General features: G+C 40.8%; 1 protein-coding gene across 1 annotated transcript in view; it reads right to left on the minus strand.

Moving 5' to 3' along the window:
* Window positions 1-21,556, minus strand: part of LOC122545235 (synaptotagmin-like protein 1) — a 205,886-nt gene that overhangs the window by 6,966 nt on the left and 177,364 nt on the right. The window contains exons 10-13 of the mRNA XM_043684344.1: window positions 20,658-20,760; window positions 17,747-17,908; window positions 14,280-14,358; window positions 12,370-12,469 (exon numbers count right to left, since the gene is read on the minus strand). Coding sequence (XP_043540279.1) covers window positions 12,370-12,469; window positions 14,280-14,358; window positions 17,747-17,908; window positions 20,658-20,760 — 444 coding nt within the window. The remainder of the gene's footprint in view (window positions 1-12,369; window positions 12,470-14,279; window positions 14,359-17,746; window positions 17,909-20,657; window positions 20,761-21,556) is intronic.

Here is a 21,556-nt window from a genome sequence, read left to right on the forward strand (position 1 = left end):
TCACCTCCACCTCAGCATCATTGCTAAAGACAGGGCCTGTCCTCCACTCCGCTTCCTGGAGTCAATGACCAGCTCCTTGAGGGAGAGATTATTGTCTTTACATCATACATTTCCTGTCTCCTTCCTGTACCCAGTCTTGGTGTTGTTTGAGATCCGATCTACTATGGTAGTGTCAAAAGCAGATTTGCAAATGGTGTTAGAGCCGACTTTGGCTACACAGTCATGTGGAGTATAAGGAGCGGTAAGGGGCTGAGTACACAGCCTTGGGGGCATCCGTGTTGAGGATTATTGTGGAAGAGATGTTATTGTCTATCCTAAATGATTGTGATCTGCAAGTCAAAGTCAAGAATCCGGTTGCAGAGAGGGAAGCAGAGTCCTAGGTCTCGGAGTTTGGAGATGGGTTTTGTTGGAATTATGGTGTTGAAGGTGCAGCAAAAGTCATTAATGCAGGTGTCTTTGTTATCGAGATGTTGCAGGCATGAAGGTAGGGGCCAGGGAGATGGTGTCGCTGTGGACCTATTGTGACAGTAGGCAAGTTATAGTGGATTAAGGCAATCTAGGAGACTGAAGTTGATGTGTGCCATTACTAATCTCTTGAAGCACTTCATGGTGATGGATGTTAGAGCCACCAGTTAGAACCTCACATCATAATAGGGAGAGGTTAAAGATGTCTGCAAATACTCCTGAAAGCTGCTACATGCAGGGTCTGACTGCACAGCCTGGGACTCCATCTAGGCCAATCACTTTCCATGGGTTCACCCTCAAGAAGGTGGATCTGACATCTGCAGCAGTGACCATGGGTACAGGTGTACCCAAGACTGTTGGGGCAGGTGACATCATTTTATTGGCCTTCTGTTCAAAATAAGCTTATAATGCTTTGAGCTAGTCAGGGAGGGATGCATTGTTGTCACCATAACACATATCGTGTAAGCCTTGCCACAATTAATGTATTTGTGAGGTTAGTAAGGACAAAAGAGTAACTGGGAGAGAATAGAGCCCCTCAAAGATCAGCAGGGCGGACTTTGTGTGGAGCAGCAGAAAATGGAGGAGATACGAAATGGAGTATTTTGCATCAGTATTTACTGTGGAAAAGGATGTGGAAGATATAAAATGTAGAGAAATTGATGGTAACACCTTGCAAAATGTCCAGATTACAGAGGAGGAAGTACTGGATGTCTTGAAACGCATAAATTTGGATAAATCCCCAGAACCTGATCAGGTGTACCCAGGAACTCTGTGGGAAGCTAGAGAAGTGATTGCTGAGCCTCCTGCTGAGATATTTGTATCATCGATAGTCACAGGTGAGATGCTGGAAGACTGGAAGTTGGCTAACGTGGTGCCACTGTTTAAGAAGGGTGGTAAGGACAAGCCAGGGAACTATAGGTTGGATGTCACGGAATACAGGGAGAACTAGCCATTTGGATACAAACTGGCTCAAAGGTAGAACACAGAGGGTGGTGGTGGAGGGTTGTTTTTCAAACTGGAGGCCTGTGACCAGTGGAGTGCCATGAGGATCGATGCTGGGTTGTCTATTTGTTGTCATTTACATAAATGATTTGGATGCGAGCGTAAGGGGTACAGCTAGTAGGTTTGCAGACACTAAAATTGGAGGTGCAGTGGACAGTGAAGAAGGTTACCTCAGATTACCACAGGATCTTGACCAGATGGGCCAATGGGCTGAGAAGTGGCAAATGGAGTTTAATTCAGATAAATGCAAGGTGCTGAATTTTGGGAAAGCAAACCTTAGCAGGACTTATACACTTAATGGTAAAGGTCCTAGGGAGTCTTGCTGAACAAAGAGATCTTGGAGTTCATAGCTCCTTGAAAGTGGAGTCACAGGTAGATAGGATAGCGAAGAAGACATTTGGTATGCTTTATTTTATTGGTCAGAGAATTGAGTACAGGACTTGGGAGGTCATGTTGCAGTTGTACAGGATATTGGTTAGGCAACTGTTGGAATATTATATGCAATTCTGGTCTTCTTCCTATCGGAAAGGTGATGTGAAGTTTGAAAGGGTTCAGAAAAGATTTTCAAGGATGTTGCCAGGGTTGGAGGATTTGAGCTATAGGGACATGCTGAACAGGCTGGGGCTGTTTTCCCTGCAGCGTCGGAGGCTGAGGGGTGACTTTATAGAGGTTTACAAAATTATGAGGGGCATGGATAGGATAAATGGACAAAGTCTTTTCTCTGGGATTGGGGAGTCCATAACTAGAAGGCATAGGTTTAGGGTGAAAGGAGAAAGATATAAAAGAGACCTAAGGGGCAATGTTTTCACACAGAGGGTGGTGATATGTGTGGCATGAGCTGCCAGAGGAAGTGGTGGAGGCTGGTACAATTGCAACATTTAAAAGGCATTTGGATGGGTATATGAATAGGAAGAGTTTGGAGGGATATGGCATGGGTGCTGGCAGGTGGGACTAGATTGGGTTGGGATATCTGGTCGGCATGGATGGGTTGGACAGAAGGGTCTGTTTCCATGCTGTACATCTCTATGACTCTGGTCTAGGAATCTAGTTTAGCCGGGAATTGTCTCTTGGCATCGCTTGTGAAGATCGTACCTAGATTTTCTGTATAGGTCAGGGTCACCTAACTTGAATGCCTCAGACCTGGATTTCAGTAGGGAGTGGATCCCCTGGTTCATCCACTGTTTCTGGGAGGGGAACACTCAGATTAACTTCCTTGGCATACAGTCCTCTGCACATTTACTGCTCAAGACTGTGAAGGCAGTGGCATCCTCATTTTGACTGGCTGTCGCGTTCTTGAATATAGAGGAGTCCACTGACTTCAAGCAGTCATGCAGGTGCTCATCCGTTCCCTCAGAGCAACATTGTGTGATTTTCTGTACCGGATCATCAAGCTTCAGTTTCTGCTTGCAAGCCAGGAGAAGCAGCATACCATCTGGTCTAATTTACCAAAGTCCGGGTGGGGAACAGAGCGGTGGGCAGCTTTGAGATTGGTCCAGGGTGTTTGGGCTACCTGTTAAATTGAATGACTACTTCTAATTGAACCCGAAGAACAGGAAATGTGCTGATCTAAATTACCAAGTTAGTTTCAATTGACTAAGTGTCAGAACCAGTTGCCTTTCAATCAACCTTTTCTGAAATTTACCTTCAAATTCACAATGTTGAAAAAACAGAAAAAGATGCAAACTGATTACAGTGGAGCTTCCTCACTTTAACCTAAAGAAAAGTTCCAGGTACAAAATCTACTGATGCAGAGTGATAAAATAATGAAAAGCAAACATTAAACCTGTAAGTGTCAGTATAGGGTCACATGTGATTAAAATTAATAATCCATCAATCATTAAATAAATAGGATCTGAATATTTACAGCACAAATTAAGATCATTTACATCAATAAATCTCTGCCAGTGCTAGTTTTTCGGCTCAAGTTAGCTCCTCAAATCTTTATATTTGTTTATATTTTTCCTTTGTAAATAATGTCCAATCCCTTTTGAAAGATGTTATAATCATTGCATTACAATAAAAAAGATATTATAGCATTCTACATCTTAGCAATCTCTGCGTGAAACAGGTTTTCTGAACAGTGATCATAGAGTTTGAAAGGATAGGGATGATTAAGAGAACTGAGATGCATTTCATCCACAAAAATACCAATACAGACGGTGTTTCAAATAGAGCCTCCAAATCAAATGCCTACTGCCTGCCTTCATTTGTCAATCCGTGGTTAGAACTGTGGACAGGGAAATGAAGGCTGGTGTTCAGCACATTAAAACTGGACAACACTGGGTTAGTGGGACTTGTTAGCCTTAACTGGCAGCCTACCTGGCAGAAATAGTTTGGATTTCAAAACCCCTGCTATTGGTTAACCAGGCTCAGTACCCACCAGCTGACAATGTGGAAGATCAGAAATGGTGCTAGCAGAATGGACAATGATGTTATGGGGGGATCTAGCTCAGCAACTCACCGCGGAGAAGGAGAACTGCTAAATCAAACTTTACTTTCATTCGTTTGTGGGATATAGGCTTCGCTTGCTGGCCAGCATTTATTGCCTGTCCCTAGTTGCCCTTGAGAAGGTGACAGTGAGCTGCCTTCTTGAACTGCTGCAGTCCACCTGCTGTGGGTTGACACCCCAATGCCATTAGGGAGGGAATTCCAGGATTTTGGTCCAGAGACAGTGAGGGAATAGTGCTACATTTCCAAGTCGGGATGATGAGTAGTTTGGAGGAGAACTTGAAGGTGGTAATGTTTCCACATGTCTGCTGCCCTTGTCCTTCTCAATGGAAGTAGTCCTGGGTTTGGAAGGTGCTGTCTGAGGATCTTTGGTGGATTTCTGCAGCGCTGTCACTGAGCATCAGTGGTGGAAGGAGTAGATGCTTGTAATAGATGTGGTGCCAATCAAGTGGGCTGCTTTGTCCTGGATGGTGTCAAGCTTCTTGAGTGTTGTTGGGGCTGCACTCATCCATGCAAGTTCATCAGTAACTTATTCAGCAAATTGTCAGCTAAAACAAAAGAGACACCAATCTTGTGGCAATGGCTAAGTGATGGCGGAACAGGTAGAGGATGCTACTAGCAGTTTTCAGCTATAACCCTGCACACAGGTGGCTGCAGGGCAATGGCTGCACTTGACACATTAGGCCAGATGTGGAGCTTATACCCACCTCAGGCAACAGAGAGCAGATCTTTTTAGGTACAGTGCTGCTCTCCCAAGTCCAGAGAAGGGGAAGAAAAGGAATTTTGCTCACAAACTGGATCCCAATTAAAAAAAGCAACCTTGGAGAAACCAGAGTGATGATGTCTTTGTCAGCAAGTGATTTCAATCCTTAAGAAGAACTGAGAGAATTATTAAACAGGACAAATGAGCACAGCACAAAGCCAATGACTCCATCAACTTACAAAATATCCAGAATTTGGATGATAAATGACAAGTAATATTTTCACCAGAGAAGTGCAGGCAATGACCGTTTTCCAGAAAGAATGCAAACATCTCCCTTTGATGAGTCCCCTATCATCAACTTCCTAGAGGTTACCATCAACCAGAAACTTAACAGGACCAGCCAAATAAATATTGTGGAATCAATAGAACAGGTCAGAGGCTAGGATCTCTCATGGCATGTGATTCACCTCCTAACTCCATGATACCTGTCCATGATTTCAAAGCACAGTTTGGTATACAATGCAACAATCTCCACTTCCCTGAATAAGTGTAGCTGCAGTGACACACAAAAAGCTTAATTCCATCCAGGAGAAAGCAGCCTGCTTGATTGACACCATATCCACTAACTTCAACATACACTGCTGACACATAAGAGCAGCAGCTTATATCATCGACATAAGATCTTCTGAAATAGGAACAGGAATAGGCCAATCTGCTTCACTATTCAATTGGGTCATGGCTGATCCAAGGGTCCTTATGTCCACTTTACTGAGATTTTCACATAACCCTTGATTTCCTCTACTGACCAAGAATCTATCTCAACTATAAATATATACAAATACTTTGCCCCCAAGCTCTCAGTGGCAAGGAGTTCCAAAGACTCACATCACTCAGAGTAGAAATTCCTCCGCATCACAGTTTTAAACTTGTGCGCCTTTATTCTAAAACTATGCCTTCTGGTCCTAAACTGTCTCATGAGGGGGAACACCCTCTCAGCATTTACCATGTCAAGCCCCTTAAGAATCCTATATGTCCCAGTGAGAGTCACTCTCATTCTTTTAAACTTCAGTCAATAGACAATAGGTGCAGGAGTAGGCCATTTGGCTCTTCGAGCCAGCACCACCATTCATTATGATCATGGCTGATCATCCACAATCAGTATCCTGTTCCTGCCTTATCCCCATAACGCTCAATTCCACTATCTTTAAGAGCTCTATCCATCTCCTTCTTGAAAGTATCCAGAGACTTGGCCTCCACTGCCTCCTGGGACACAGCATTCCATATATCCACCACTCTCTGGGTGAAGAAGTTTCTCCTCAACTCTGTTCTAAATGGCCTACCCATTATTTTTAAACTCTGTCTTCTGGTTCTGGACTCATCCATCAGCGGAAACATGCTTCCTGTCTCTACAGTGTTCAATCCTTTAATAATCAGATCCCCTGTCATCCTTCTAAACTCAAGTGTGTACAAGCCCAGTCATGCCAAACATTCAATATATGATAGTTCCGCCATTCCGGGAATTGACCTTGTGAACCTACACTGTCCTTCCTCAAATGTGGAGACCAAAACTGCATGCAATGCTCCAGGTGCAGTCTCACCAGGGCCCTGTACAGCTGCAGAAGGATCTCTTTGCTTCTATACTCGATTCCTCTTGTTATGAAGGCCAGCATGCCATTAGCTTTCTTCATTGCCTGCTGTACCTGCATGCTTGCTTTCAATGACTGATGTTGGACTTCCCCTTTACCTAACTTGACTCCACTTAGATAGATTTCCAACCTGTTTAGCCTTTGCTCATAAGACAATCCCTCCATACCAGGGATCATCCTGGTGAGTCTTCTCTGAACTGTCTCCAATGAAATGATATTTTTCCTTAAATACAGGTCATTCTGCTATGAAACTTGTTTCATTAATGTGAATTTGCTATGGCGAATTGGGGACACTGTTTCTCAAAGCATGAACTTTTAAAACGTGTATTGGTTACAATGTGATTATGGCTCCATTAGTTAAAATGGTGTTGCTATTTTGCGGTTTTCTTATAACATAGGTTAGCATGAGAACAGAACTACTGCGTAATAATAGAACCGACTATAAAGGGACCAAAACTGCTCGCAGTTCTCCAGCACCAGCACCTTGCACTGTTGCAGTAAGACTTCCCTGTTCTTATACTCCAACCTCCATGAAATAAGGGCCAACTCTCCATTAGCCTTCTTGATTACCTGCTGCATCTGTGTGCTAGCTGTATTTTGTGCACCAGAACCCCCAAGTCCCATTGTGTTGTAGCTTTCTGCCATTTTCCTTTATTTAAATACTCTGATCTTTTATTCTTTCAAAAAAGAAAAACTTCACAGTTCCGTTAATGAAACTCCATTATTAATGATTTGTCCACTCACATGATCTATGAATATCTATCTGTAAACTGTTTGTATCCCTCTTGCAACTTGCCTTTCCATTAATGTTTGTGTCATGTGCAAATTTGGGAACTATATATTCACTTCATTCTTCCAAATTATTAATTTATATTTTAAACAGTTGGCATCCTGGCACTGATCCCACTGGTGTCAGATACCCAACCTGAAATTGAAACTGTTATCCCCACTTGCTGTTTCCTGCCCATAAGCCAATTCTCTGTGCATGCCAATATACCACGTCCAACAGCATGTGCTCTTATGACTTAACCTCTTGTGAGTCGAATGCCTTCTGGAAGTCAAATACAGCACATCTACTGGTTCCCATATAACCATTTTGGTGGAGACTTCCTCAAAAAATTGGTCAGATACAATTTCCCTTTTATGAAGTCATGCTGAGTCTGCTTAATTAGATTATGAATTGCTGTAGATAGGGTTTTAAACTAAATAGCGAGAGTGACTTTAGTTGCATGGAAACTTATGCAAAAACTTAAAGGAGGGGAGGTCTCAGCAAAGGTCATTACACTTTCCAGAACAAGTAATAAGACCGAGAGAGTGGATATAGTTGGGAATCTACTTCAAGCACAGCAGAAAAGGAGACAGCTTTGAGAAAGGGGCAGTCAACACAGGCCTAAGAGTGTTGTATTTAAATACACATCGTATGTGAAACAAGGTGAATAAGCAAATTGAAATTGGTGGGTACAATATTGTGTGTATCACAGAGATGTATGTGCAAGGGGACCAGGGCTGGGAGCGAAATATCCAAGTATCCGTGTCTGAGTAAAAGGACAGGCAGGTGGACAGGGGGCAGGATTGCTTTGTTCAAGTGATATAGAGTCAGAAGGCATAGAATCTGTATGGGTAGAATCAAGGAACCTCAAAGGAAAGAAGACCCTGATGGGAGTTATATACAGGGAGGGTCGAGAGCATGGTACTGGAAAAGCACAGCAGGTCAGGCAGCATCCGAGGAGCAGAAGAATCGACGTTTTGGGCATAAGCCCTTATATACAGGTCTCCCAGCAGTAGTCAGAGTATGGGGAAGAAACTAAACCAGGAGATAGAAAATGCATGCAAGAAAGGCACTATTACAATAATTATGGGGTAACTTAAATATGCAGGCGGACTTGGAAAACTTGGTAGTGGATCTCAAGAAAAGGAATTTGTGGAATGTCTACGAGATGGTTTTGTGGAACAGTTTGTGGTAGAACCCATTGAAGGAACAGGCAATTCTGTGTACTGAGGCCATAATTTGATAGAATTCATCTGGCAGTTTGAGACGGAGAAGCTGGAATCAGATGCAACAGTATTATAGTTGAGTAAAGGTAACTACAAAGACATGAGGGAGGACTTGGCCAGAGTTGGCTGGAAGGGGAGCCAGCAGGGAATGTGGTTGGGCAGCAATGGCAGGAGTTTCTGGGAGTAATTGAGAAGGTACAGCAGAAATTCATCCCAAAGAGAAAGAAATACACTAAGAGGAGAATAAGACAACCATGGCTGATTCCTTGATGAAGGGCTTTTGCCTAGAATGCCGATTTTCCTACTCCTTGGATGCTGCCTGACCTGTTGTGCTTTTCCAGCACCACTCTAATCTTGACTCTAATTTCCGGCATCTGCAGTTTACCTCACCATGGCTGATGAGTTAAGTCAGGGACAGCGGAAAAACAACAAAAAAATCCACTGTAGTGAAGATAAGTAAAAAACAATCAGTGGGGGTGGGGGGAGGATGATATATGAGGCAACCTTAATAATAATGTAAAAAGAAAATTGCAAGAGATTTTTTTTTAGATACCTAAAAGGTAAAAGAGAGGCAAGAGTGAATATTGGACCACTGGAAAATTAAGCTGGCAAAGTAATAATGAGGAACAAACAAATCGGGAGGAACTGAATAGGTATGTGACTTCAGTTTTCACAGTGGAAGACACCAGCAGCAAACCAGAACTTCAGAAAGGTCAGGGGCAGAGGTGAGAGTATTGGCCATTACTAAGGAATAGATGCTGAGGAACATGAAAGGCCTGAAGGTGGATTAATCACCCGGACCAGAGTTCTGAAGGAGATAGCTAAGGAGATTGTAGTTGCATTGATGGTGATTTTACAAGAATCGCTGGAGTTAGGGAAAGTCCCAGAGGTCTGGAAAATGGCTAATGTAACACCCCGTTAACGAGGGGAGGAAGGCAGAAAAGACTAAACTGTAGGCCGGTTACTCTGATTTCAGTTGTTGATAAGATTTTAGGGTCCATTATTAAGGATGAGATTGCAGAATACTTGGAAGTGCATGGTAAAATAGGGCTGAGTCAACATGGCTTCCTCAAGAGAAAGTCATGCCTGATTAATTTGTAAGAAACCTTTGAGAAGGTAACAAGAAGGTAGTACAAAAAAGAGCCAGTAGATGTGATCTATTTGGATTTTCAGAAGGTCTTTGACAAGGTGCCACACTGGAGCCTGTGAAATAGGATAAGAACCTGTGGGGTTAGGGGCAAAGTACTGGTATGAATAGAGTGGCTGACTGGCAGAAGGCAGTGAGGGGTATAAAAGGGTCTTTTTCAGATGGCAGCAGTTAACTAGTGGAGTTTCACAGTGGTCCATGTTGGGATCCACAAATATTCACATTATACATTAACGATCTGGATGAAGGAGCTGAGGGTATTGTTGCTAAGCTTGCAGATGGCACAAAGATAGTGGAGGGATGGGTAGTGTTGAGGAAGCAGAGGCTGTAAAATGACTTAGTCAAATTAGGAGAATGGGCAAAGAAGTGGCAAATGGAGTTCAATGTGCGAAAGTGTGGGGTTATGTACTTGGGTTGGAAGAATAGAGGTGTTGACTAAACAGGGAAAGGCTTCGGAAATCTGAAGCAGAAAGGGACTTGGAAGTCCTAGTTCAAGATTCTCTGAAGGTTAAAATGCAGGTACAGTTGGCAGTTAGGAAGGCAAATTAATATTAGCATTCATTTCAAGAGGGCTAGAATACAAGAGCAAGGATGCAATTTTGAAGCTGTATTATGTTCTGGAATATTATGTGCAGTTTTGGACTCCATATCTAAGGAAGGACATGCTGGCATTGGAAGATATCCAGAGGAGGTTTACAAGAATGATCCCGAGTTGAAGGGTTTGACATATGAGGACCAGTTAAGGAGTCATTATCTGTAGTCTACAGAGTATAGAAGGTTCAGGAGGGATATCATTGCAACTTACAGATACTGAGAGGCCTAGATAGAGTAGATATAGAGAAGATTATTCCACTAGTGAGAGAGACTAGGAACCGAGGGAGTGAAGGGTCAACTCTTTAAAACTGAGATGTGGAGTCATTTCTTCCGTCAAAAGGTAGTTAATCTGTGGAGCTCATTGCCACAGAAGGCTGTGGAGGCCAAGTCATTGAGTGTATTTAAGATAGAGATCAATAGAACCTTCATTAGTAAAGGGATCAAGGATTATGGAGAGAGAGCAGGAAAATATGGTTGAAAAACATATCAGCCATGATGGAATGGTTGAACAGACTCGATGGGCTGAATGGTTAAATTCTGCTCTGACACCTTATTATTTTCCAAATGCTCTGCTATTAGTTCCTTAATAATTCAGGCTCCACACCTCAGGAAGGACACCTCAGCGTGTCCAGCAGAGATTCACACGGATGATCCCTGGAATGGTAGGTCTAACACATGATGATCGGTTGAGAATCCTGGGATTGTATTCATTAGAGTTTAGAAGGTTGAGGGGAGATTTCATAGAAACTTAGAAACAGTGGACACTAGGGAGTTGTTACAGTTAGGCGGGGAGACTAGGACCTGTGGGCATAGCCTTAAAATTAGAGGGGCTTAATTTAGAATGGAAGTGACGAGACATTTCTTCAGCCAGAGATGGGCCTGTGGAATTCATTGCCACGGAATGTAGTGGAGGCCAGGATTTTGGGTGTCTTGATCTCATAAGGAATTAAGGGCTATGGGGAGAGTGCGGGTAAGTGGAATTGAAACACCCATCAACCATGATTAAATGGCGAAGTGGACTCAATGGGCCAAATGGCCTTGCTTCCACTCCTATATCTTATGGTCTTATAACTGATTCCCTAAAAAATGCTGGTCCAGCCAGCAATGCATATATCCCAGGGACAATTGAGTGCTAGCCAGGTGAGTGATGCCTACATCCTGTGAATGAGTTATTAAAAACTGCTTCCTAATAACACATTATGCTCCCAAAGCTTCTGTACAGTTACTTATCCCATAGATGTTTCTCAACTCCTGGCAGATGTTTTCTGCCTATCTTTTCCAAGCTGGCTGGCTGCTTTCTGCCATTAGGCTCTCAGAGGACCACTGTAGATTCCTTCCACTCGCTGCAAACTAAACAAATCTTCCAACTTCTTTCTCCATCATAAATTATGAAATGAGCTTGAACAGCCATCTGAATTGTGGTAAACATCACAGTAGTGATTTCCCTGCTTAAATCCACACTTGACTAACATTATTTCCTTTGGCTCTCCCCGCTGAGTGAGTTGTGGCCTTCACAAAACCAAATCTAAAACTTATTCCAAAAGATATGCATAATGAGCCAGATTTCTGCAACATTGGGCATTAATATATGAGCATCAGTCTATCCATCCAACTTTGAAAGAAGGTATAAGAAATGCAAGAGAAACAGTATGTGGCACAATGGCTCGGTGGCTAGCACTGCTGACTCACTGTGCCAGCACCCTGGGTTCCTCTAATTTTAGCCTTGGGTGACAGTCTGTGTGGAGTTTGCATGTTCCTCCTGTGTCTGCATGCATTTCTGCCAGGTGCTCTGGTTTCCTCCCATGCTCCAAAGATGTGCATGTTAGATGGATTGGACATTCTGAAAATTGCCTGTGGCGTCCAGGGATGTGCAGGCGAGATGGATTAGCCATGGTGAGTGTGGGGTTGCAGGGTTAAGTTGGAATGCACTTCAGAGGCAGGCTCGATGGGCTGAATGGCCTCTTTCTGCACTGTAGGGGTTCTATGAATGAGTGGAGCTGAAGCTGGAAGGATAGCAAGTAAAAACAGGAGTACCCCACAGAAATCTTACAATCTCAGCAAAAAATAAACTGAAGATCTTTGGGAAATGATGCCTATGGAGGTATCTAGGCTTGAAGAGAGGCCACCAGCAAGTTCAATGCTAAATTCCTTCCAAACCTTAAGACCAAATATCAATTTTAATTTTCAGTGGAAAAGGAGCTTAAAAATCTAATATCCATTTTTTAACCCCTACAACAGCATTCTTAGCTGAGTTCAGTGCTGTTATACCAGAGACTGTTTTTAATGTATTCCTCATATGATCTTTTTAATGTTCTTGAATAGCAGTGGTATATAACGAATAATATGGTTCTGATTTTAACAGAACTTACCATCTCACAAAAGAGTCTACACCACCAGGCTTTAGAGGCTGCAATTGCATTGCTTCTTTCAGCCATATGTGAACTTCCCCATTGAGTGGCATGTTCCCATCTGAAAATAAATTGCAGATTTTCAGTTACACATCGATTGCTTCTAGAAGGCTTGAATACACAATTTTTGGCATTGTGTACAGAATACCTGTTAGTGAACTTCAGTTCATTGGAACTTGTTAAATACTAGGATTATACATTTCAGAGAGAGAAAAGCTGTTACATTCTAAGTTTATTGTGATGTAAAGTTTGCAATGTAAATAAGTTAAGATTTTGCTTAATTTCCCATGGCATGCATTAAAATAGTTTGGCTTGGAACGGTACAGATCAGTACTAGGCTCTTCGGCCTACTATGTCTGCACCAATCACAATACCATTCTAAACTAATCCCATCTGCCTGCACATAGTCCATACTCTCTGTGCTCTGCCTGTCAATGTGTCTGTCTAAATGTCCCTTAAATGTTGCTGTCACAGCTGCTTCTGTCACTTCCCCTGACAGCACATTCCCAGCACTATTACCCTCTGTGGAAGATACTTGCCTTGCACATCTCCTTCAAACTTTCCCCTTCTCACATTAAACCTATGCCCCCTACTTTGTGACATTTCCACCCTGGGAAAAAGACATCCACTTTCCACCCTATCCATGCCTCTAATAGTTTTATATAAATCTATAAATCTCCCCTCAGCTTCCGAGTGTCTCATGAAAGAAATCCAAGTTTGGACAACGTCTCCATGTAGCTAATCCACTCCAATCTAGGTAACATCCTGATAAAGCTCTTTGCACTCACAAAAGCCTCCACATCCTTCCTATAGTGTGGTGACCAGAACTGCATACAATATTCCAAATGTGGCCGAAACAAAGTTTTATACAGCTTCAATATGACTTGCCAACTTTTATACTCAATGCACTGACTGATAAAAGCAAGCATGCTGTATGCCTTCTTTACCAACTTATCCACTTGTTTTGCCACTTTCAGGGAACTATGAAGTTGCACCCCAAAATCCCTCCACGCATCAATGTTCCGAAGGGTCCAGTCATTTACTGCATATTTTCAACTTGCATTTGAGCTTCCAAAATAACATCACACTTAAGCGATGTCCAGACATCAGGCAATCAATAGACAATAGGTACAGGAATAGGGCATTCGGCCCTTCGATCCTGCACCACAATCCCACGCACAGTAATTTTGAAGAGTGTTGTAGTGATAACAGTATTGGACTAGAAATCCAGAGGCCCAACATTTAATCAATATATGTGAAATTAAATATTATCTGTTAAAACTCATCTGGTTCATTAATGTCATTTAAGGAAGGAAGTCTCCCAGCCCAGCCTTCCTGGTTTTGCTGAGGTGTGACTCCAGATCCGAAGCACTGTGACTAATTCTTAATTATTCCCTGAAATGGTCTAGCTCAGCAATAAACAGAGATGCCCATATCCCATAACATATTAAAAGACAAATGAGATGCACAGAAGTAGACCATTTCGCCCTTCTTTTCTGTTTATCCCCAATGGCTAATCTTCCATTTTATCTCTGCCTTCTTACATTAGCTTATGTGCAAAAATCTATCAGCCTCTGTCTTGAATAAAGAATTCCAAAGATTCACAATCCATTGAGTCAAGAAACTCTACTCATGCATTGCTAAATGGCTGATATCATTAGTCTGAGACTGACCTCCATCTTTGACCTTCCCTAGCCTGGGGAAACATTTTCTAAAGTCTGCTTTTGAGGAATTGTATGTTTCAGTTAGATTACCTATGACTCTTCTAAACTCTAGAGAATAAAGAGAAACCGTATGGGTTTTCCTTCTGGTTCAATTAGTGTTTGATTAGAAACACTGATCCCAAGTGTAATTAATGAAAGAAAGATTACCTATTGATTCTGCTGGAATATACTTAAGTGCCACACGGATTTCTCCCCGATTGATGTTTCCTTCCAATAGAGTAGATGGCTGAAAATGTACAGAAGTAGCATCGCATAATGTTAGATAAAGGTGAACGCCTGCAGTTTCAATCTATTTTAATTAATTAATATTTTGGTACATCCTGCCACAATGGACATCTCCAAAAGGTTACAGCACAATTATACCACAATATTTAATATTAAATTGTTCAGTCAGTGGATCAAAATTACCCTGTCCATTGGACTTTCCGCTGTACTGCACATGTGTATTTGCATACTGTGCAGAAATCTAGTTCCTTGGAGAATAATTTTGTTTTAACTTTCTCATTTGGAAAGTTAGAGCATTCTCTTTCTACTACCAGTAAAAATATTGGAAGCAGATTTATAAGGTTTTGAACTTTAACTTAAAGTTGCATCAAAGCCATTTCAGTGATCTTTCTTGATTTTTTGACAGCAAGGATTTGAAAAAAGATATACCATTAATGCTCCGCTTTTAAAGCAAAATATTCTAGTAAATGTTAAACTGGACAAAATGCTATTCATTTTAACTGGACAAAATGCTATTAATGTTTTAATTCAATGTTGCATCTTTCAGTGTCAGCTTATCTGGGTAACCAAGAAAACATCACGTTGCACTGAAGATAATATGTTATTGTCTATGAGACAGAAAGCAGAAGAAGTTGATTATTTATGGCAAAGAGCTTTTCAATCAGGCACCAAAAGGGTTCTGCAATGGAAATGATGTTCCATTCATGGGAATGTGGAAATAGGAGTCAGTTATTTAATTGTTTGTTCATGTGAATTCATTCAAAATGATCATTGCTGACCTGCAACCTGACTCTTATATTTGTTTTTGTGCCATGTTCCTTAATACAATTAGTCAATAAGAATCTATCAGTGTTCCATTAAAAATTATCAATTGACCTAGCATCACTTGTAGCTTGTAAAAAGGAATTGTAAATTTTTCCCATCTTTTGCATGTAGAATTGTTTTCTAATTTTACCCTTGAAAGTACTGGCAATAGTCTTTTAGCAGTTTCCAATTACATACGCCCTAATGAGGGAGTCAAAAGGTATTGAAGTAGGCAGGAAAATGGACCTGAGGCACAATCAGATCAGGCTTGATCTGATAGGGTGGTGGAACTTGAAGAGCCAAATAACCCACTCCTGCTCCTAATTTATATATTTGTGTATGCAACACAAAGACTTCTTCAACAGTACCTTCCAAACCGACAACCTACACTTTCTTGAAGGACATGTCCAGCATCCCACCACCTGCAAGTTCAACTCCAAGTTACAAAACCATCTGACTTGGAACTATAATGCTGTTCCTTCACTGCATGAAAATCAAAATCCTAATTCCCTTCCTTTGGGTAAATCTGCAATCAATGCATTGTCATGATTCAGAAAGGCAGCACACCACCACTTTCTCAAGGGCAACTGTGAACTGAGCTTACTAATGATAGCTACAAACCAAGAATGAATTAAGAAATATTCAGATAACATCCAGACATATACTTTACATTCATTATTTGTTCACCTCCTCAAAAAATCATTCAGATTCATCAGTCATGATTTTACAAATCTACACTGAATGATTCTAATCAACTAAAAAGATTTCAAAATTTGTTGTCACTCTATCCTTGATTATAACCCTAGTAATTTCCTTGACTCTAAGGGCTCTCTACTTCCCTGATTTCCCTCTCTCAAGTTTCTTAAATTAAGGGCATTTTCCAAATTAAAGGACTGCTCAGGAACTTGAAAGAACTTCAAAAAATTATAGTTAGGACATCTGCAATAGTCTCAACGACTTCTTGTAAAACACTGGGATGGAAACCATTAGACTCTGGTAATTTGATACTCTTCAGCACCTTTATTTTCTTCATTGTTCTTATCTTTCTTATCAAAATTTGAGTAATTCCACAACCCTGACTCAATACTTGGTTCCTTGAGATGTCAAGCATTTGTTCTCTTCCTTGCTGTAGCACTGATTATTCAACAGTTCTACCATTACTTCATTTTCAGTGACATGGAGGTGCTGGTATTGGACTGGACAAGGTCAGAAGTCACACAACACCAGGTTATAGTCCAATAGGTTTATTTTAAATCACAAACTATCGGAGCACTGCTCCTTTGTCAGGTGAAGTCATCACTTCATTTTCAATGACATTATTGTCATAAGTAGTTTTCAAGTGGCTCACATTGCTGTTGTTCACCTTCTCTTTTCTAATATAATTGCAGGGAAAGGTTATGTTCTTTTTAATGTCTCTTGAAAACTTTCTTTCACTAAGCCTTTCCTAAGTCTTACAAACTTATATGTTGCTATTTGATTTTGTTTGTAACTTTCCTAGTTGCCAGGATCTGTGTTTTTCTTTCACAGTACTTTATGTTTCATATTTAGTTTTATGTAGTTAAATCTTTATTCATCCATCAGAATGTAAAAAATCTCAGAGCAGACCTGTACAATCCCTTGAGCTTCCTTTACCATTTACTGTGATGGTGGCTGATCTGCCTTGACTTCACTTCACCACTCATCATCTTTCTTAGTTCCTGAGAGACCAAAAATCCAACTCGCTCAGCATTGAATATGCACAATATTGGAGCATGCACAACTCTCGAGGGTAGATGATTCTAAGATTCACAACAATTCGAGTGAAGATTTCTTTTCCCTTCTCATGCCTTAAATGACCAATGCCTTATCCTGAGGCAATGTCCTTCATGTTTTAAATTCCCCAGATGTATGAAACAGCCTCTCAGTGTCTACTAACAAGCCCCTTCAGAATCTTGCATGCTTTAATTAGATCATCTCTTATTTTTCAAATGGATTTTGTGACTTTCCTTTGAGTGCAGAAAGCTCTCCTCCTTCTCAAGGATTTCAGTCACACTCTCCCAAGAAGTACATGAGTGACACTTCTCTGACAGTGAGTTGTTGCTGTCTGACATTTGTCTGCAAACTGATGTCAAGCTGGTACTTTCCATTATTGACATCTACACAGATTGTCACCTGCCTTATTCCCAACTCCAATTGCATTGTAAAATCAGGGTGTAAGAATCACAATTCAGGGTGATACCATCCCCATTCTATGCTTAATGTACAAATTATACACTGTTGTGGTTCTGTTCGCCGAGCTGGAAATTTTTGTTGCAAATGTTTCGTCCCCTGTCTAGGTGACATCCTCAGTGCTTGGGACGTCACCTAGACAGGGGACGAAACGTTTGCAACAAAAAATTCCAGCTCGACGAACAGAACCACAACAACGAGCACCCGAGCCACAAATCTTCACCCAAACTTTGAGATTACACACTGTTTGCTTCTCTCGAAACTTAAATTTTAAATTATTTCAAAGAATTTATGATTAAAACCAACTAACCTGAGCAATGAATGTTGTTAACTTCCTTTGTTAAAATTATGAAACTTATGCAAAAGGCAATTGTTACCTTGGACTGCAAGGTGTACCAGTTTGGTGTCTTATTGCTCCAGTCCCAGTTACTCATCTCTACCTCTGTTTCTCCAAGGAATACATTTCGACCAAGTGTATCATTGTGCCACACGGAGACATTCAGAGTTCGATTCAGAAGTTCTTGCTTCTTTATTTTGTACTGAAAAGAATACACTAATATACATCAACTCAATAAGCAATCCAGGTCCTATCACAAGGGATTCAGCAGAACTGTACCTAAAAGAGTTATATTTAGCACTTTACGCATGTTAGTATTTCCTTTGACACCTTCTAAAACTGTTCTACCTTATGCAACTATTATGATTAAGAATTGTTTTGCCACATTTAGAGTGATTGTACTGGTAAAATCTAACAGTATTTTAGGTGTGTGTTATTTTATACCTTTGTCCACCTGGTTATCCATAGATTCCTAACTATGTATCTTAAACATTTAACAGTATTAAAATGTGGAATAGCATAATAGAATAAATGAAATTACACTTTCAAACTTAAAACCCTCAGCTCTGTAATTATTTTCAACATTTTTTTGTTTCACATGGTTGCTGTCACTTCTCCAAGTCTCCTTGCTGCCTCAGCGTGGACCACCTTTCTGGGTGACATTGCCATCCCTTAGAGGCAGGGATCTTGCCATCATGACAAACTCTTGGCCTATGTTTTAATTGGATCACTGAGAAATCCCTTTTGCTTCAACTAGTGAGTACACACACTCATCCACCTACTTCCAAGAATTTAGGAATAAGATATTATAAGACAAGGTTGTGTGTTCATAGGGTTATGTTGGAATTTAACTAGGTAAACCCACCCACAAGCCACTACAGCAGGTTACTCATGAATAACAGCCTATTCAGCAGACAAACATGATTCCAGCCTTTCATTGTTAATTATATCATCTCAGAATCAACTTGACAACAAAGACACCTTGTTATTTTCCTACTCACTCAAGAAAGATGACTATTTGCTTTGACTGACTCCTTTGTCACGGTCCCCTTTCTTTAACATTGCTGTATGTTAAACTCGAAGTTCCTGAACTTTACTGGTGTATTTCTCATTTGGAAAATAAGAGCAGGAGCTGGCCATTTGGCAGTTTGAATCTGCTCCACCATTCAATATGGTCATGGCTGATCATCCAACTTGCAGAATTTTTCCTGCTTTTGCCCCAAACCCTTGGAGTGAAGAAATTTCTCCTCATGTCAGTTCTCAATGACCTATCCCATATCCTTAGAGTGTGATCCTTGGTTCTAGTCTCCTGGCCTTTGGGAACAACATTTGTGCTTTTATCCTGTTTAGTCCTGTCTGTGAGAGATCCCCTCAATTATCTAAACCTCAGTAAATATAGTCCCAACCTGATCTAATCTCTCTTAATACATCAATTCTACCATGCCAGGAATCAATGTAATAAACCTTAGTTACACTTCCTCTACAGCAAGAACAGTCTTCCTCGAATAAGGAGACCAAAACTGCACACAAAATTCCAGGTATGGTCTCACAAATTGCAAATATCCCTGGTCCTGGGTTCAAATCTTCTCACAATGAAGGCCAATATCCATTTGCCTTCTTCACATGCTTACTTTCAGCAATGTGTACAAGAATACCCAGGTCTCAGTGCACCTCCCCTTTTCCAACCTATCACCTTTCAGATCACTTTCCTGTTTTTGCTACCCAAGTAGATAACCCTATGTTTACACCCATTATATTTCACTTATCAGCCATTTATCCACTTACTGAACTTCTCCAAATCACAGCTGAAGCATTTCTGCATTCTCCTCACAGCTTATCTCCCACCCCTTTGTGTCATGTAAAAGTCTAGGAATATTACATTTATACAGCACCACCAAGCCAATTGATTAATGACAAAACTAATAAATTGAGGAAAACAAATTTCTGTTTAACAACCTATTGTGAGTTTCAGAGATTTGCTCGAGGGTAGGATACTGAACCACTCAAATTGGGTAGTTCAGTTGCTCATCTTTAAATTCTTGTCTTTAAACTTTTAGTTTTCCTTTCCAATATACTTGTTTGTTTTATTTTCCATTGTCTTTTGTATTTTCCTCAATCTCTCAACTCATAGATTATTTTCATTTTATATATTTTGAAATAAATAGCTTCCTGAAGGAAGTAAATTCTCTGCACATTCATCTTATTAATGTATCAAAAAGCATTGAGGAAGTTCAGAACATACAGTTTGCAATTTTAAAATTAATTAGAAATGTGAGTTGTCCAAAGTGTGAAACACTAAAGGTTTTTGAATAGCTATTCATGTATTTTAGTGTTTAAAAAATATTACGCGTAAATGAAATCTGTACAGGTTTCCATTAGGCATACAATTCTGATTTGATGCAATCGTGATTCATTGTCAAACAAACAAAAGAAAATGCAAAGTATGGTTGTACTGTTTTATTCTTGTGGTCTCCTCACTACAAAATAAAATGTTTCCATGATAGAAAGTTGAAAATTAGAATAAATCCTGTCAGGATTTACAAACAAGAACAGCTGAACTACCCAATTCAAGTGGTTTACTATTCTACTCTCAAGTAAATATCTGAATCTCATGAACAATACTCAAACAGAAATTTGTTTTCTACAAATTGTTTGGTTTTGTCTCTGATCATTTGGTTTGGTGGTGCTGTGTTAGAAAGAAATTTTTATTCTTTGGAGTTAGGTGGTATGGAGGCATATGTCCAACTCAGATGAAAATTTCTCCTAGCTGCTGTGAAATAATGTGGTCTTGCCATTGCATCTCCCTAGATGAAGGATTGTATTAAAGCAAATGGTTTATATTGTGGAGATTCATAGTGAGGGTGGGTGAGGAGCAATACAGTGGTTCTACATTTTAGAATAATTTTGCAAATGGAAGGTCACATACAAGCCATAATTTCAGACAAACATACCTTCAGGATTTCGTTATACTGGGGATTCAGTGAAGCTTTCTTTACAGATGACTTGCGTTTGCTCGGTCTTGTGCGGTCAGGAAGCAGGTAAGTCTTCACATATCTATTTGAAGAGAAAAATATTCTTCATAAGTGCAGGTCTCTAAATGGGATGCATATGTATCTCATTTATCAGTGTATAATCTATTTTGAATTTTCAGACAGGGATCCTTGATCGTAATGTACAGTTATTGTATTACTAATGCAGAAACATGGGTCATCAAAGTTTGTGAGAAGATTTGTAGCTCGGGTGCTCGTTGTTGTGGTTCTGTTCGCCGAGCTGGGAATTTGTGTTGCAGACGTTTTGTCCCCTGTCGAGGTGACATCCTCAGTGCTTGGGAGCCTCCTGTGAAGCGCTTCTGTGATCTTTCCTCCGGCATTTGGAATCTGTGGATGAGTGCCATGCCTCTAGGAATTCCCTGGCTATTCTCTGTTTGGCTTGTCCCAATCGAACTCATGTTGCTTGTCATCCGCGTGTGTGGCGACTGAGGATAGCTGGTCGAGTCATTTTGTGGCTAGTTGGTGTTCATGGATACGGATCGTTAGCTGTCTTCCTGTTTGTCCTATGTAGTGTTTTGTGCAGTCCTTGCATGGGATTTTGTACACTACATTGGTTTTGCTCATGCTGGGTATCGGGTCCTTCGTTCTGGTGAGTTGTTGTCTGAGAGTGGCTGTTGGTTTGTGTGCTGTTATGAGTCCTAGTGGTCGAAGTAGTCCACACACGCGGATGACAAGCAACATGAATTCGACTGGGACAACACTCCTATTATAGGACAAGCTAAACAGAGAACAGCCAGGGAATTCCTAGAGGCATGGCACTCATCCACAGATTCTATCAACAAACACATCGACCTGGACCC

This window comes from Chiloscyllium plagiosum, chromosome 3 (genome assembly GCF_004010195.1).
Source record: "Chiloscyllium plagiosum isolate BGI_BamShark_2017 chromosome 3, ASM401019v2, whole genome shotgun sequence".
NCBI classification, from domain to species: domain Eukaryota; kingdom Metazoa; phylum Chordata; class Chondrichthyes; order Orectolobiformes; family Hemiscylliidae; genus Chiloscyllium; species Chiloscyllium plagiosum.